This window comes from Boleophthalmus pectinirostris, unplaced genomic scaffold, assembly GCF_026225935.1.
Source record: "Boleophthalmus pectinirostris isolate CB_2022bp ecotype Guang Dong unplaced genomic scaffold, ASM2622593v1 HiC_scaffold_7, whole genome shotgun sequence".
Lineage (NCBI taxonomy): Eukaryota > Metazoa > Chordata > Actinopteri > Gobiiformes > Gobiidae > Boleophthalmus > Boleophthalmus pectinirostris.
Window position 1 is genome coordinate 21,827,417 of NW_026571473.1, and position 19,155 is coordinate 21,846,571.

General features: G+C 39.0%; 1 protein-coding gene across 2 annotated transcripts; it reads left to right on the forward strand.

Annotated features, from left to right (window-relative positions):
• Positions 1 to 4,859: 4,859 nt before the first annotated feature.
• On the forward strand, positions 4,860 to 18,046 carry LOC110154697 (flavin-containing monooxygenase 5-like). Of its 2 annotated transcripts, none has more exons than XM_055165010.1 (11): positions 4,860 to 4,993; positions 11,600 to 11,741; positions 11,817 to 12,001; positions 12,085 to 12,250; positions 12,496 to 12,638; positions 12,714 to 12,913; positions 13,138 to 13,273; positions 14,298 to 14,517; positions 14,582 to 14,654; positions 15,776 to 16,028; positions 16,110 to 18,046. In XM_055165010.1, exons 2-11 carry the CDS (start codon positions 11,606 to 11,608, stop codon positions 16,275 to 16,277), a joined length of 1,680 nt encoding a protein of 559 aa, XP_055020985.1. In that variant the 5' UTR covers positions 4,860 to 4,993; positions 11,600 to 11,605; the 3' UTR covers positions 16,278 to 18,046. The 2 variants fall into 2 exon arrangements, with proteins under 2 accessions (XP_055020985.1, XP_055020984.1); XM_055165009.1 differs by lacking the exon at positions 4,860 to 4,993 and adding an exon at positions 10,517 to 10,886.
• The last annotated feature ends 1,109 nt before the right edge of the window (positions 18,047 to 19,155 follow it).

Genomic DNA, 19,155 nt, shown 5'->3' on the forward strand with positions numbered 1-19,155 from the left:
CTTCACTTTACCACTAGATGTATCCCTCGAGCAGCAAACCTTCACAGAAGAAAATATAACAGAAAAAATCAAACACACAGAAATCTAATGCAGTTTATTATTTGGTGGCAACTGTGAATGATCTATTCTCAAACACGTTCCTGCTTCTTGAACAGATTATCAGAATCTGTAGACCGTCTGATTATTACTGGTTATTACAGGTTAGGTTTCCAGGCTACTTTCTCTGCATAGCTGCATCGCTCCATCACAGCGCGTCAGAGTACAAGTAAATGTACACAGTAAATGTTGACCACTTGCCAGGCCGTAGATGTTTTGAGTCAGACGCAGGGTAAAGTCCTTTCAAACCACCCACCCGAAGCTCGGCAGAGTGTCCTTCCTGGTTCAGGTGAGTCTATCGGGGAAATTAAACCACTTGGTGCGAAGATGAAATGACAAACAAACTTGGCCATGGCCTTGTCTTACGAGTCTTCATATCTGTTAAAACGGGAACATGCGTGCACAATAATCTGAACACTCAACACGAGTGACGTTGCAGATTATGCGTGGGAAGTCTTGAGCTTTTACAGATGATCACCTAAGATAGAGAAGAGAAGATATAGCCTGCACTCATTCTCTTTACTTTACAGTGTAAAGTAATGATCATATGGGCCAATTCTGCAGGAAAACTGGGGCAAACAGAATTTGCTCTGGGCCACATTTGGCCCCTTGTATAAGACAATATCACAGGACAGTTAAGGGATCACCCAGGCAGATGAGCGTCCACAGGTTGGGACATTCTGCTTTCTTACAAGAAACTCACCTTTAAGATGAAGATCATAGACGACAACGTGAAAAATGGATAGGTCATGTTTTTCACTTTAACTTCATAGCTTAAAATAGAGGAGCCGCCAATGAGAAAATCTATCCCCTTTATAGCTTCAAAAGTAGTGTCTGACCCTTGTGGACAATATGTTATAGTTACAGGGAAATTGTATAATAATTTTGTTCCTTTAGCAAATGCTTATGCTCTCAGTACTGATGATATGAACTTTGTAAATGTTTTTTTTTTTTTTTTTAGCGCTACCCAACATGGACTCCCATCACTTGATAAATGGGGGAGATTTCAATCTAGTTTTAGACCACAAATACATCACAAAAAGAATCCTTCGTGCCAAAATCTGCTAAAGCTATTCAAACATTTATGAGAAAATACAAATGATATGAGCCATTTTGGGCTAAGTCTCCCAACACAAGAAAATATTCTTTCTTTTCCCCAGCCCACCACTCACACAACCAGCAAAGGGAGAGAGAGTCAAAAATAACCCAAGAGCGTTTGGAGGTTGATAGAGTATATGCCAAAAGTCTCCAACCTATAGCTGATATTTTATAGACTTCTAACTGTTCCAAATCTACAGGTTTCCTATGCTGAATTTCTTGTGACCACGTAAAGTAATTGCTCTTTGGCTTTTTTTTTTTTTTTTGTAAAAGTAGCTCACCGGAAGAAACAGGTAGGAGGGGTAGGAGACCCCTGGTATATGCCAACTCTCCTACAGCTGATCTTCATAACAAAAACCTGTCTTTACAAATGGAATTGAATTTACTTTATACAACAATAACTACATTGACACTTGAACTTAAACACAAACATTATGAATATGAGGAAAAGCCTGGCAAATTGTTGACCCAGCAAATTAAAGAAGAAGCTGCATCGAGACTAATAATAGAAATATGAACTGATACAGGACAGATTACCACAGATCCTAGTGTAACTAATTAATAATACATTTAAACATTTTTATTCTAAACTTTATTCTTCAGAATCTGAACACAACCCATATATAATAGACCTTTTTTTTTTTTTTTTTTTTTTTTTTTTTTCAAATACCTACCATAAGTTTAAATAAACAGTTATTGGAAGAACCTACTTCAAAGGAAGAAATGAAACAGGCAATTAATAGTATGCAAAGCTCAAAAAGCCCTGGCCTTGAATGGTATAGTGCAGAGTTCTACAAAATTTTCACCTCACTCCACTTCTGTTAAATGTCTGTAATGAGGCCTTATCAACTGGTTTCCTCACACCTACTTTATGATGCAAATATCTCTTTAATTCATAAAGCAGGCAAGATCCTGACTAAGCCAGAGTTTTACAGACCCTTCAGCCTCTTAAATGTAGACAAAATATAAAACAAAATATTGGCAAAAATTTTAGCTAGGCATTTGGAAGTGGTTCTTCCAACTGTTGTGTCTCCAGATCAAACTGGATTCATTAAAGACTGACAACAATTCTTTAACATTAGAAGATTGTTCAATCTTATCTACACTCACAGCTCCAACAATTAAGTCCTAGACGTTCTGCTCTCAATGGACGCCAAGAAGGCCTTTGACAGGGCATGTTTCGACAGGGGATTTTCTCTTCTCGACTCTCTTTGGTAAAGTTGCTCTATACCCGGCCAACAGCATCAGATAATGTTAGCTTGAGCTCTTTCTCTTTTTATCGTTCAACACGACATGACTGTCCATTATCACCGCTGTTATTCGCGTTAGCTATAGAACCTCTCGCCATATCATTTTGCTTCACTGTAAGTTATAGAGGGATTTTGAGAGGGGATATAGAGCACAAGGTGTCTCTGTATACGGACGATCTGCTTCTATATATTTCAGACCAATCAGTCTCGCTGCCACTGATAACGACCATACTGTCTGGTAAAGTGTCACGATACACAATATATGAAAGAGTATATTATTTCCTATCGGCTCCAAAAAATAAACTCAAATTTGTTGGCTTCTTCCCCGTTCTCCCTTCTTCTTTGTTGGCCAATTTGTTGGCTTCTTCTACCTTTGCTATCTCAAACAGTTTCAGCATTTCAAATTTATGTGCATGTGCTTTTGGGGTGGAAGCCTTAAAACTGACTGGGAACGAAAGGAAAATCAGGCTTTCTTCCCAAATTCTTCAAGATCATTACTATACTATACTTCGGATCTTGCTAAATTTAAATGTCAGAACCCGGTAGTGTCTCAATCACTTAAAATTGGTCTCCAATTAGGAAACATTTTAAGTGGAATCACTGCTCAGTGTTAACACACTTGATTATAAAATAAAAAAAAAAACACAAATTCCTTTCAGATAGGAACTTCATACAACGGGATTCACTCAATAGCAAATCTGTTCATCAACAAGACATTTGTTACATTTGTTATTTGTTTTAGACAATTAAAGCAAACATTTTAAGTAGATACTAAAGATTTTTCAAATATTTGCAAATTCTTTGATCTTACAAGACTGACTTTCCATCCTTTCCTAGTCATCCAGAGGAATATGTCATGGATAAGCAATGTGGTGCTTTAAAGAAAAGTGGTAAAGTGGTATTCTGTTTGAAAAGGGGTAAAATTCTGATTCAGAAGAAATATATCATGCATCATTTTGGTGGGTGGAATAACAGTGTTAAATAATCACACTGCGTTGAGCCAAAGGTCAATAGTGTAAGTGTAGCACGTTGTTAAAATATGAGAAGTATATATGTATATCAATATTATCTTTGTATATTTGTTAATTTAATAAACATACAATTTCTTTTGATGTTACAAAAAACAGGTTATGCTATGCCTGATTAATTGTTATACTGTGTAAACATTTAATAGTAATTATAGAACTGATCTTTTGAGTGGCTTTTCCAGACTTTTCTCAGCACACGTACAGGGGCCTGGGTGATTGGGAGGATGTCAAACAGTGGCCTTCCTTTAGACATGACTGCTATTAACAGGTTTTCCAACACTCTAACAAGTCTGCTCCCCTCTCGTCTCATCAACTGGATCACAGAGAGAGCATTGAACCATAAATATGACCACAGGCTGTACCGGCTGTGGCCAGAGCACAGGTGAGATTTTTAAGTGATTATCATGATTAGTGGTAGTAAGCTACTATTGTAGCCACAGCTGCCCTGGGGCAGACTGACAGAAGTGAGGCTGCCAATCTGTGCCATCAGCCCCTGTGCCATTCACGCACACACCACTTTCATCCTAGGCAATGTGGGTGAAGTGTCTTGCCTAAGGACACAATGACAATGTTTTTTGCCACTGGTATCCCACTGTGGTACCTGTAATTCCCACATTGAAAACTTAAAATTTGAAATAGAAAGCTTACAAAATAGGTTAGCTTTTTTAGTCCCAAAAGAAATATTTCAGAGAATCAACAACTTGATATCCAGAGGCCAGTTAAGACAACACAACAAAACCAAAGATAAGGAAGTTTATGCAACTCCAAAATCTAGGTCAAGCAAACCGCAGAGATCAGAGTGATAAAAAGAAGGAGCCAGTTTGTACACAGAGAACAATATGTGAAAAATCTTTCCAACCGGGAAAAAGAAGTACTTTCCAAAGAATTTCTCCCCCGGTTGACTAACTCCACCCCAAATTCAAGATTTGGAGCCTTTTACTGCACATATTAATTCTGTAGATCTGAACACCAAATTGACCCGGGAAGATGCCAAGAATAACACATTGGCTTCTTTAGATTGTGCAGTAACGATAGGAGAGGACCGGCGATTCCAGGTAGAGGTCTTCAGGAAGCCCACACACACAGACCAATACCTGCTTTTTGGTTCACACCAACCTACTGCAGCACAAACTTGGAGTTATTTGGACATTACGACACAGGGCCTAAGTGGTTCCTACAAGCACAGTGGGAAAGGAGAAAGAAGAACAACATGTGCAAAACACAAAATAGGCTTTCAACAGAACAACAAGAGCCAAAAAACAAAACAACAGAGAATCAGTTGCATAAACCAGTGTGATCTGGAATGAACTCCAGGGACACTCCTCTCATGAGCTCTTCTCCTTTTCTGACTCCTGGAATTCATTAAACCAGCCTCCTCCCAGTGAGCCCCACATTCTGTATTTAAGATTCACTGAAGACAGTCATTGATTGTGTGAACCACTGAGTTTGTGAACCATCTTTTGTCTGCTCTGCTCACTATTGTGGCGTATCTGATCTAGGATAAGGGGCACAGAGATATAGGTGAGTAGACTCAATAAAATTGGGGGATGAGTGTGGAGAGATGCGTAAGTTCAGTTAAGTTCATCATATATGACACCATAGAAAGTGCATGTGCAACAAATATTAGCCTATTCTCTGAGTGTAATTTCCTCATATTTGTTTAATGGAAATCTTTTTAGATTGTATTTTTTTTTAAGTCAGTTTAGTGTTGATGGTAGTAGTGGGTGTGGTAGTGTAGTTTATAGTCACTGTTCCGTTAACACATACAAACAAATGGCTAGACTAGAAGATGAGGCTTTAGTTTCAGCTTCTGTTTGACCTGCTCTAGTTATAAGTGGTAACAAACTGTGCACAGAGGAAAACCAGATTTGAACTTTTTTTTTTTTTGTGGATAAATAGGTAAAGCTGCTGCTTGAAGGATGGTTTGATAGACGGTAGACTGAGCAGTTCAGTGGTCTTGACAAATTCCTTTTCAAAGTCCAAATCAATCACTAAAATGAGATTTACACACTTACAAAGTGTTGACTTACGGATTTGACTGAAAATAAGTGGGTCACAGCTTTCCCTTTATGTTTTACATGCCCCAGAGCTTCACTGTTCCCTATTATGAGATGGCTGACAAAAAGGAATAAATGAAGAAAAATTCTAAATGCACAAAGCTTGGCGTGCCCACCTTCTCTTTTATTATAATAAAGTTTAAAATTCACTCAACAAGATGACAATAAAACATGCTGACATTGTCTGCAAAGAAGATTGTCTGGAATTAAATCCTCTATAGTGACAGCAATATTCTTATTCCAGCATGGTTCAGCGTGTAGCTTCAGCTTCAACTAGTAACAGCCTTTCAATTTTTTGCCATTGAAACTGGTGGAGCCATGAACTGACCAAAACAAAAGGGAGTAGCTGCAAACAAACAAACAAACAAAACACTCTGCTGGACCAAAATGTTTTTCTAGTCTTTCAAATGAACACATTTGCACATTCCTATTTTGTCATTATTATTTAACACCAAACCTTTATTGCCTGCTGTCAATGTAAAATGTATTGTGTTAATGCACTGTGGCTGCACTGTGTTGTATTCATTACAACAATGGTAGAAACTCTTAAATACTCATCTCAATAAGAGTTATGCCAAAATGCTGTTTTTTCATTAAATGGTGAATGACTTCAACCTAACATGGCTCTGTCAACTCATTTTGATAATTACAGGGTTTGATCTCCCCTGTTGTGGTTGTTGTTCTCTGAGTGAGGCTGGAGTGAATTTGTGCCAAATGTTTCTTGGAGTAGATGGTGTTTTATGTTTTGCTGATGCAAACGTACCAAGATATAAGCTTGTTTGTGTATTGATGGACTTTCTTCTCATGGAAATTAACCCAAGATCTTCCCTAGACAAACATTAGTAACATATAAACTGAAGCAGAGGCAACTACATCTGACCTGAATACATAAACTCCTATTTGAGACTTCCACTTACTTCCACTTACATCCACTTGGTCTGGTTTCTGGTCACATGGGGTGGAGCTCAAAGATAGGGTATAGTTACTTTCATACACCCCTTTTGGTCTTGGTTAGAATTTGCGGGTATAAAAACCTGTACAGGTCCAGCCCTCCCGGTGAAGACTCAAGGTCAAAGAACATGTTGACTATTTACTTCTAGCCTGTTACCACCCACCTCATTTTGGTGTGTGCACAATAGCACTACATACCCAAATGCCATAGCTTTTTAAAAGAAAACCTTAGAACCCACATGCTTGTGTGAGGCACCATTTTAAAGCTTAGGCCTTCTAGTTTCTGTAGATATGTACATGAAGACTGTGAGTGCTGCCTAACCTACAGTACAGTCAATTAAAATTGAAAAAAAAAATGTATTTTTTTGCTTCGAAAAAAATTTTGAAAAAAATAAAGGCCTTAGCTTGGTCATACTTCATGCTAGGCATTTGTGACTCACTACACTCATTGTTCAAGTTGTTGGCAACAACTATGTAGAATTTCAGATCTCTAGGACAAAGGGTTTTGATGCTGTGAGCCTTTGTGTATACAAAATGACAATTCGGCACAAGATTGCCAAATTTGTGCCAAAATAATAATAATAAAATAATAATAATAATTGTTATTATTATAATACTAATTCTTCTGAGCTTTAGGCATGTTTTCTCAAGAAAAAAAACTAAAAGTAGCCAAAATTGTCCTCCAAGTGGAAGATCTGCCTTCTATAGCACCGCCCGCACTGCTCCCTGTCTCCCTCGCTCTTACGCTTATAAACACAGGGTCCGTTTCCAATACTATCTGAATGTCCCACCCACCGTTTGAAAGCTCTGGTGATAGGCTAAAACAATATGTCAATCACTTTCTGGAAGATCCAATGACTGAAGGTGCGTTAGCTTCTTCAGCGGCTTGCCCCACCTAAACCCCGGCACCGACAACAGCGGGGAGGGTCTCATTTTGAAGCTAAGAATGTGAGGAAAACAAGCGCACCCAATAGTGCTAGCAATCCTGCTAGAAACGCAGTGGAAGAAGGGAGAGAAGAGAAACTTTTTTTCATATCATTGTATCCATCGATTCATACAGACGAGGGTTTTCTGGATTATTTCCCCACATGGAATTATTTTATGGAAAAAACAACTTGATATTCTTTTTCTGTGGATTATTACGGACTTATTGAGTACAACTTTTCATGGATTAAACGCGTTTTGGACCGACAGAACCGGTGTTCCGGATTGTCTGACGATCAGCTTAACTGGTAAAGGCGGGGCCACATCTGGAAGCATGGGGGGCGTGTCCTCTCGCTTCCATTCACTCCCATAGAGACACAAAACTGCCAGAACTGTATTGTCGCGTTAAACCTTCTTTATCGTGGCGTATTATTTCCCCATTGAAAAATAATCCAAATGTATCCCGCACATGTTCCCATCAAGACCTGGTTTGAAATAACAAACGTTGCTCTTTACTGCAGCGCATAAACGCGCTCAACGACTTGATCTGTTCGCTGCTCCAGACGCTCCTATAACAGGTGCCATATCACTATGTCGTGTAACAAATAAACATGGTCAAACACAAAATACTGTCCGTGTCTTCACTGTCATGAATGTTGCGTTTGTGTAGACATGTACAGACTTATATAATGTGTATAATGATCTAGTTCACACAATTTGCTACCAAAATAGGGATTGACTCATTGGATCATTTTGACACAATCACCCAGAGTGAAATATTACACAACATCTCGCTGTGAACACAACAGGTAGACTACATCTCCTGCTTCCAGATCCAGACGTGTTGGGCGTGTCCACTCAGCTGTAGATGTGGTGGGCGTGCACCATGCTCCCAATCCTTTTAGTCAGGTACAAAAGAAATAACTATCATATAGGCCAAAAGTCGTTTACACGTTCAGTATTTGTCATCCCTAATGCACTGTGTAATTGGCTGGTCTAGAATAAAGAAAAAATGTGACTGCGTTTGCCTATTATATGCTTCGTGATACAGAATATACATTCACCTGACCAGAGACAGACTGACGGAGCCAGTCCGTCTATGATTTTAGGTGGCGTTTCCCCCCCTACACGTAACCGCGGTCTGCACTGGCGTGCCCGCGCGCACACACGCTGAGTCATCCCGCACACACGAGTTCATTCCCCGTTTTCCCCGCTGTTTCATTCATTCGCGCCGTATTCACTGTTATCGCCTTCTCCCCTCTTTCCTCCGTTACTAATTCGCCAAGGCTGCACACTTGAGCGCGTTAGAGTAATTTATTTCATACTTGTCTCGTACCTGTCCGATGACGCTGTCTCTCTCTCTCTCCTCCGACGCGGCGCCTCTGCCAAACCAAGCCACTATTTCCTGGTAGTTGAAATAGGCGCTGTTCGCGCCGTGGTGCTGACCATGTGACGCGCATTATGTAATACGATTCTGTTTACGTTTTTCAGCTATTATTTTTGACATTTAATGTACATTATTACTGTGTGCTCAACGTAGCATAGACAAGGTAGGTTTATGGTTAAATTGTTTGTCTTTAGAATGATTTTGATATATTGCTCAGTGGGAGGAGTCAGGGGAGTATAAAGGGGAGCCGTTCCTGGCTGTTAATCAGTCTGCCACCGGGTACAGAGCAGGTAACGTCGGTGTGCTGTACAGATTCTTAAAGGGGACAGTTAACGCTGAACTCGACCCTGTTTCTTCGCTGTAAATACTTTTTGGATTGTTTTGCTCACTGTATATATTCTGCACTGTTTTTGGAATTTTTGCACTTTGGACACTGGCACAATAAACCACCTACACTACACAATGAACATATAAACTTCAGTGACTACAAAAAGCCTCCAGTCCAAAAGGCTTGCATGCAGCCGCAGCGCAGCAACAACCAGATCAAGTTGTTAAGGCACGCCCACCACATCTGCAGCCGAGTGGACACGCCCACCACATCTGGATCTGGATGCAAAAGATGTAGTCTACCTGTAGTCTACAGTCAGATGTTTTATATCTGGTTTGATCCTAGTTTAGACCTAGTTTAGACCCATATTAAGGCAGCAAATTGTGTGAAATGTCACATTGCATACATGTACATATAATATAGGCCTATCTCTACACACGCAGACCCCTGAGAGTAACAGGACTGGCAACAGTTTATCTTTGAGTATTTTTATCGGCAGGTTTGCGACTTGAAAGACAGCACAAGAACCATAATATTAGTTGTTGACATGGAGCGTCTACAGCAGCAGCAGCGCAGCGACAACCAGATCAAGTGGTTAAGGTGCACGCCCAACGCATCTACAGCTGAGTGGACACGCCCAACACGTCTGGATCTGGAAGCAGGAGATGTAGTCTACCTGTTGTGTTCACAGCAAGATGTTGTGTAATATTTCACTCTGGGTGATTGTGTCAAAATGATCCAATGAGTCAGTCCCTATTTTGGTAGCAAATTGTGTGAACTAGATCATTATACACATTATATAAGCCTGTACATGTCTACACAAAACACTACATTCATGACAGTGAAGACACGGACAGTATTTTTGTGTTTGACCATGTTTATTTGTTACACGACATAGTGATATGGCACCTGTTATAGGAGCGTCTGGAGCAGCGAACAGATCAAGTCGTTGAGCGCGTTTATGCGCTGCAGTAAAGAGCAACGTTTGAACAGGTCTTGATGGGAACATGTGCGGGATACATTTGGTTTCAATAATACGCCACGATAAAGAAGGTTTAACGCGACAATACAGTTCTGGCAGTTTTGTGTCTCTATATTGATGCCAGATGCTTTGAGCGTGAATGATGGTTATTTTATATCGATAGCTCGTTGTATGGCAATAATGTGATAGTGAAAACTAATGAAGGTGCAAATAAGGGCTGGCGATGCAATACTCATAATAGTTATTCTCTGCTGACAAAAGGGCTGTTGTTTGTGTTCATTTACTTCACCAGAAGCACACTCATTACGCTTTCTCTGAATTTCTTCCATTAACTATACTAAGAATGTCAAAAAGAAACTTTAATCAAATTATTCAGTACAGCACTCCCCCTTCTGTGTTCTTGTCTCTCTATGAATACAGATTAAAATGACTTGAACTGTGTGTCACCTGATAAAGAAATGTTATTTCTTTCTTATGTTATTTCTTCAGTTAATTTCTTATATTGTATCTCTATATTATGCCACTGTAAGACATCATATTGCTTTTACTGTCATTATACTGTTACTGTAAATGATTTAAAGGCTAGCGTGAGAACCTGAATACAAATGGTGAGAACATCATTGATCTTCCTTCTTATCAGGCACCTCTTCAAACCATACCCGAGAGGCTGTTTTATCAAAACACCAGGTGTGCCAAACCTCAGTGATCAACAGCCCCATCTCTTATCCCCTGTTGTCCTTTCTGTTATCTCAACCCCTTGCCCGTCCAACAGATGGTTTGAAAAGGTACCTTGGTATTATTTGAAGTCTTCTATAAAATTCCACAAAGTTTGATTTACATACTGTCCCCATCCCTTTGTCTAATGCTTTTTATTTGTATATTTTTGTTTGCTCAGACTACAAAAAAATCTATCTTCTTCACACAAAAAAAAAAAAAAAAAAAAAAGCAAAAAACAAAAAACAAAAATCTTTTACTTTTCAGTCCAGTTAAAATAATGTATTGGAGTAGAAAACACTGACACCTGCTCTCAAATGTAGAAAAGTAAAAAGTATCTACTTGAAATATTAAGTAAAGTAAGTAAAGTACAGATACCTAAAATGTATCCTTAAGTATTGTACTTTACTACTTGTACTTTGTTACCTTCCACCACTGGACCTGAATTAGCTTTGGTTAGACCCAGGATTTCACCTGATCTCATCAGATCTCAGAAGATAAGCAGGGTTAGATAAGTGGTTAGTAATTGGATGGGAGACTGCTAGGAATTCCAGGTGCCACAGTGGGGAGCCATTGGCAGAAACTTTGTGTCCTTAAACACAACTTCTCACCCACATTGCCTTGTATGAAAATGGTGTGTGCCCGAGTGTTGTTGGTGGTGGCAACAATAATATGTTACCGTCACTGAGTTGGAGTGAATGAATAATGCACAAAATTGTCATGTGACTTTGAGCTCCTGGAAAAGTGCTATTTTATCATTATTATTCCATTATTATTATTACAGTTCAAGATGGTGCAGCGCGTGGCAGTGATTGGGGCCGGTCCCTCTGGTCTGGTCAGTGTGAAGCAGTGTCTTGATGAAGGTCTGCAGCCCACCTGCTTCGAGAGCAGTGACGACATGGGTGGACTCTGGAAATTCAAGGCAAGTGAACAATGTTGTGACGTGGTCCTTTCCAGTGTGCACTGGGGTGATGTTGTTTATTATGTTTGTCTACAGGAAGTTTCAGAGCCGAACAGGGCCAGTATCTACCGCTCTCTTACTATTAATATTTCCAAAGAAATGATGTGCTATAGTGACTTCCCTATTCCTGCTGACTACCCAAACTACATGCACCACTCAAAGATCCTTAATTATTTCAGGATGTACGCTGAACATTTTAAACTACTCAAATATGTTCGATTCCAGGTGAGGTTGACATTTGACACAAGTAATAAACAAAAAAGCCAATAATGTTGCATCTTATAATGATGTCTTTTTATAAATTATAGACCTCTGTGAAAAGTGTAAAACAGAGACCTGACTACACCAGAACTGGACAATGGGAAGTTGTCACAGAGACCAAAGATGGACAAGAGGAGACGCATGTTTTTGATGCAGTAATTTGTTGCTCTGGTCACTACACTTATCCCAATCTCCCATTAAAAGACTTCCCAGGTAATGCTTGCAGTGGCTGCATACAGACTCACAATTAAATTATATAAATAGATCTGTATTAGTGAAACATAATAACTCTCTACTAATTAATATAAGCCTTTTTTCAGGTATGATTTTTTTAAATGATATTTTTACACCAAAAATCTAAATATATTTTTCCATACCACCATAGTCCAGAAATGTGTTGGCAAACACTGAATTACTTTAATTAATAAAAAAAAAAAGACTCTTCTCTTTGCAAACAGGAATTGAGACATTTGAGGGAAAGTACTTCCACAGCTGGGACTACAAAGGACCTGAAGGAATGGAGGGGAAGAGAGTGGTGGTGATTGGCATCGGAAACTCTGGAGGAGACATAGCAGTAGAGTCCAGCAGATTTGCAAAGCAGGTTAGGTCGTGTATCCTTAATCAAAACAACTCATTTTATGGGGAAATGATCAGCCCTTTCTCTGGCTCTCCTCAGGTGTATATGAGCACTCGGAGAGGGGCATGGGTCATTCGCCAGGTGTCAGACAATGGAGTTCCGGTCGACATGAAATACAACACTCGATTTGTCCACATCCTCTTCCAGCTTCTGCCTATGAGTGTCTTGAACTGGATTGGAGAAGGCAAAGTCAATGCCATGTATGACCACACCATGTACGCTCTGAAACCCAAGCATCGGTAAGTGGACTGAGAAGATTTTAATATGCTATAAGTAATATGCTATTAATGATTTGTAGTAGTTACTATTATCATACATTACTGATAATTAGTTAACTGTTTTATTTTTAATGCAAATATCCACTTAAGATCCCTTAGTAGAAAATATAATCACAAAGTGCATATAATCTCGTGCTATTTTTATTTACTTTACCTTCTGTTGCTCCCATATCTCCTGCCACTAGGCTGTTCAGTCAGGTTCCTGTGATAAATGATGACCTGCCCCTCAAGATCCTGTCCGGCTCAGTTATTATTAAAACAAATGTCAAGGAAATCCGTGGCTCTGACGTCATATTCTCAGATGGCTCTGTTGTTGAAAAGGTACTTACAAAAAGACACAAACTGCAGCACCACATAACATCACAAAATGACACATGGCCTAAGTGGTTCCTTGAAGCACAGAGAGAAAGGAGAAAGAAGAACAACATGTGCAGAACACCCTCTCTGTTTGTGGTTATCTAAAATGGGCTTTCAGTAGAACAACAAGAGCCAGAAAACAAGGCAAAAGAGAATCAGAACCCAGGAGAAAGGGTGTAACTATTCCTTACATGTCTTGTGTTTCTGAAAAAACTACAGAGGATTTTCAGACAACATGAAATCCCAGTCTATCAAACCTACATACACTTTAAGACAGAAACTGGTCCACCCAAAGGACACAATACCAAGCCACAAATGCAGCAATGTTGTCTACTCCATTCAGTGTAGTGAAGACTCCAGTGAACACTACACTGGAGAAACGAAACAGCCACTTCACAAGAGGTTGTTCCAACACAGACGTGAGAGCCACACAGGACCTCAGTGTGCCATACAGCTCCATGTGAAATCCACAGGCCACTTCTTTGAGGATAGTGAGGTACAGATCTGAGTCAGAGAAAATGAATAGGCCTAACTAACAAACAAAAACTCTAAACAAGTAGGGTGTTAGTTTCAGAGTAGTTTCAGTGTAGTTAGCTCCTCCCTGCAGGCAGATATAAGGAAGTATCCACCAGCATTCCGACCAGAACTGAAGAAGCAGCTTTGATGAGCTGAAAAATGTTTTTGACTTAAATAAACGTTTGTCCAGTTGGCAAATTGAATTTCTCCTTTGCCATCACATAACAGAGTACTAAAATATAGACAGTACACACTGTCAGAACTGTAATATAAAACAAAATAATGGAAATACCATAAATTAGAAAAATAAATAGAATTAATCAACTATTAATATAAAAAAACTATGTATTAATAAACACAAGTACCATAACATCATACTTCATAGTTACAATATACCTAAGTGTCTGTGGTTTACTATCTTTGAATAAAAGACTTGGAAGTAGAAGTAAATAATGTTTTTACTTTTTTACAGGTTGACGTAATTGTTTTTGCCACGGGCTACAACTATGACTTCCCATATTTGCCCAAGGAAGTAATGTACAGAACTGGCCATCGCGTTGGCCTGTACAAACATGTGTTTCCCCCGACACTAGAGCACCCGACTTTGGCTGTGGTCGGATTCATCCATGCCCTGGGAGCCATCATGACCCAGGCGGAAATGCAGGCACGTTGGGTCACACGGGTGTTTAAAGGTAGGCTTCCAACTAATAAATACATAAATATCTTCTATCATCTAACTGTCTTATGCTTTTACAGGACATTGTAAGCTACCTCCAACCCCGGCAATGGTAAAGGCTGTAGAGAAAGACACTAAGGACATTGAAAATAAGTAAGCTTTACTTGATATTGCATTGCTACACACAGAGAATGAATATAAATGAATAAATGCCCCTGGGAAAACCTGAACAGTAGGTGCGCAGAGACTGAAGACCTTTCTCCAGACCTTGAGCTAGGTTAATGGTCACTGGTAGCCTATAGTCAATGTTTCCACAGACATTTTAGGAATCTGACCCCAGACCTTCTTGTTTTGAGGCAGGAATGCTGAACTCCAGTCTGTCATATAAGACAGAGCTGCTTCACAGGACACATAAAGCCCAAAATGAGATTTACTGATGGCCTGAAAAAGGACGCAACATGTGAGAGATTCTGGACCCATTTTTGCCCCCGATCTTAGCTCTAATCATGAGCTGTGCTGTGCCTGAACATGGAGTGGAGTGGAGCAGACTGAGGGTGTCGGTGAATTACCAGAATCATAAAAAAAAAAAAAAAACATTTAACATGCTGAAGTCTTCTTTTATTTGGAATATATTAGGATGATAATATTTGTGTGCTGTACGGATGCCCTCCCGCATCAGAGCACATCCCCTCGCCCGTTTCTTGTATTAGCTTAGCACTGCTCTATAGTTTGGTTTGATCTGGAACTGTACAAAAGTTACTCAGTCACTGCACTCATGGCACATATCAGTCATTTGTGCAGGGCAAATGCAGGTCGTACAGTCACCCTCCCTGTGTGTTAATATCAGAAACATTTACTGTATATAATAATATTAATTCTTTATTTATAAAGCACTTTTAAAAACAAGGTTTACAAATATATATAACTTTTCCTCACACCCCTCTTTGCTGCTTGGAAATGAGATAAACATTGCAGACATTACCCACACTGGCAGTGCGTTTAAATGCTACCACAGTCACATATTGGTTCAGATGCCATCACCATTTATGTACTTGTACCATCACACTGCAGCCCCCAGCAGCAAAGTACAGCCTGACCTGGACATGCCTCCTCAACGTTAAGATCGAGGGTAAGATAGGGCCCACTGTATTTAAATTAGCGTAAGATGTGTTTTTTTAAACTGGATGAAGCAACAACTAGACCACTGACACATCTGCACAGAGAAATCAGACCCAACTCCTTTAATTAGATGTTTTATTTAATTTTCTCCACAGTTACATAGTGTCCAAGCTAACCCCGCTGCAGGTGGATTTCGTTACCTACATGGACGAGCTCGCTGGGGAGATTGGAGCGAGGCCAAGTCTGCTGTGGCTCTTCTTCACAGACTACCCCCTGTTTAAGAAGGTCCTATGGGGTCCTGTCACTGCCTATCAGTACCGCCTTGTAGGACCGGGGAAGTGGGACGGCGCACGCAGGACAATCTTCACCCAGTTTGATCGCATGTACCAAGCTCTGAAGACAAGACAGGTCCAGTATACTAACTAAATACATCGACTTATGCAGTACTACCATGTAACTTCTGACATCTTACATTATTTATTTATTCAGGTTGAAGAAGAATCACATGTATCCTACATTGGGAGACTGATGAAGCTGATTATGTTTGTGATGGCTGGCGGAGCTGCTGTCTATTACTTTCATAATCACAATCCAGACACCATTCCCAGTCTGATTTCAAAGATTGTACCAATAATTTCATGGAACAATCATCATTAGTGAAAGTGCCTTATGCAATGAATGTAAAACCATGATCATTGTTTTATTATACTGCCATATATTATGTTACATAGTCTAGACTGTATCTTGCTCTAATCTGTTTGAAAAACATTTTAAGACATGTTTTCTCATGTATTGCAATCATCTTTTTTAACCATTATTCACAAATGGCATCTGACAAGACAATTGTGTGCAGGACGGTTGGGCAGTATCCAAATTTTTATACCGTTAAACCTTCTCAGCATTTTACAGGGATATTACTGTTTTACCAAAATGTATGACTTTGGTGAGCTACAAACCCGCACAGCTATATGTATGACCTGCAGATTTATAATCTCTGAAAAGTTTCACATGAACCATCTCTAACGTGATACATGCACAGAACAGACTCACCATCAGCCGCACATCTACTGTCACAGAAAGAACACTCATATTCCACTGAGTCGTGCCTTTTAGTCCGACAGAAGCGGACCTCATCAGCACAAGGAAAGAGCTGTTTTTATCAGGCTTCATAGTTTATGCAAATGAGCCATGTGGTTTTAAGCTTCATTTCTGTAAAATGTAAACAAATGTGCGCAAAGCTGCTTTAAACACATTATTACTCAAAGTATATTTGAATCCTCAAAGTAGGAAATAAAAAAAAAAAAAAACTACTTAAATTATCCTCCCACATTCATAATACACATTCAACAAGACAGGAAGGCAACGTGGGGTGAATTACACCACGATCTGCCAATGAATCTTGGGTGCCTGGGCTAAGGGATCATTCTCAAGTCTTGTCTGTTTGTTTCACTTAGTGTGCCATATAATCCGCTGCGCCTTCTGTATGACAACACCTTCAACATTATTGATATTGTGTCTTATAATCCAAAAAATACCTGTAATAATAAAAACACAAATAATAAAAGAACATTAAATAGCAAATTCAGTAAAGAAACTATATGTTATGTCATAGGCTATGGGTTACATCATATCCTGAGACTGCAACAGGAACGGTCAATTGGTTTATTTACCCATCTCCCGTCATTCGGCCTGAAGCCAAAATGTCTCAGTCTCACTTATGAGTTGTCACGTGACAATGGAACAAAACTAATCAAATGACATCTCCCCACGCAGTTAAAAGAAACATTATAGACTACTATCCATTTTAAGTCATGATAGCATTAAACTGAAACTACAACCACACATTCATTTGTGCTTAGCAAACAAATTGAGGTATTAATATTAGGTCCTTATGCGCTGCAGATTTTTTTAATGATGGTAATGAAACTGATACCATTGCTACTTTTTGATACCGTGGGATACTGTAATATCGTATCACCGCCCAACCCTAGTATGCAGTCAGCACATTTGACCCCATATGAACCCATACTGTGGAAATAGGCTATGTCAATTATAAACCATATATCTCTTCATTTATTTACACTAATGAAAAACATTATAACTCCAGTTTAATCAGTGCATGTAGGAATAGTTTGTTGAGTGTGCCACCTGGAGATAAAGCATTTAATTTAAGTGTAACAGCTGGGGACTCTTTGTCAGGCTGTATACAAAAGACAGGACAGAGTGTGGAGTCAGTCAGCTTTATTCCTGTGACAGACATATAAATACTCTTCACACATTTTAGGCACACTGGCTCCTCTCTACAGTCTCTAACGTGTTACTGATGAGAAGGGGAACAATTACATGGATGTTTTATTACCATATTACACAGGGTTTTGCTCTCAATTATATAAACCATGTATGAACAATAAACTATTTAAAATTTACTTTGTTTTTGGTGGAGTAATTATTTGAAGAGACAAATGCACAATTTACAACTTTTGCATAAATAAAATGAAATAAAACATCCTTATGACAGACATATAAATACTTCACAAATATAAAGTCTTCACACATTTCAGGCACACTCGCTCCCTGTAAGAATGAGAACAGCACCCTGAGATGGCTGCTCATTTTCGTGGCATTCAGTTCAATGTTACAATGTCAAGCTAACTTGAAAATTTTACAATCCAAATAAAATATAGAAAATTTAAAATTAGCGCACCACAATACATCCATTACATGTGAAAACATTTTCTTATGAACATGTGTTCTTGTAATGTTGCTAAAAGTACATTGTTTTTCTAAAATATTCTTTTCCACCCAGAGAGAACCAGGAAATAGTGATAAATGCATTTTTAACTCCGTTACATAAGACATGAATTTCTCGGTCATCTCCAGTGAGATCTGGGCTGAGAGTCATTTTGAATCAAATCAATGTGTGGTTACACATTCCTCTTTAAAAATGAAATGGATCAAAAGATATTTATTGAACCCAAATTCTTTATGGAACTTCATTTCAACACATGTATCTGAAGCATTAGGAGGTTCAAACTTGATCCTGAGATGTAATTATAGGATCGATAGAAGTGGTGGCTGGTGATATAATTTTTTTTTTTTTTTTTAAATATTATAAATATAAAGTGAGGAAAATAAGTATTTGAACACCCTGCTATTTTGCAAGTTCTCCCACTTAGAAATCATGGAGGGGTCTGAAAATTTCATCGTAGGTGTATGTCCATTGTGAGAGACATAATCTAAAAAGAAAAATCTAGAAATCACAATGTATGATTTTTTAACTATTTATTTCTATGACATAGCTGCAAATAAGTATTTGAACACCAGTCTATCAGCTACAATTCTGACCCTCAAGACCTGTTAGTCCGCCTTTAAAAAGTCCACCTCCACTCCATTTATTATCCTAAATCAGATGTAGTCGTTAGCTGCATAAAGACCCCTGTCCACCCCATACAATCAGACTCCAACTACTAACATGGCCAAGACCAAAGAGCTGTCCAAAGACACCAGAGACAAAATTGTACACCTCCACAAGGCT

Coding starts and splice junctions, on each gene's coding strand:
- LOC110154697 (XM_055165009.1), top strand. CDS start 10,707: ATGGTGAGAACATCATTGATCTTCCTTCTTATCAGGCACCTCTTCAAA. Junction 12,002..12,084: donor TCAAATATGTTCGATTCCAG/GTGAGGTTGACA, acceptor TATAAATTATAG/ACCTCTGTGAAAAGTGTAAA. Junction 12,251..12,495: donor CCCATTAAAAGACTTCCCAG/GTAATGCTTGCA, acceptor CTTTGCAAACAG/GAATTGAGACATTTGAGGGA.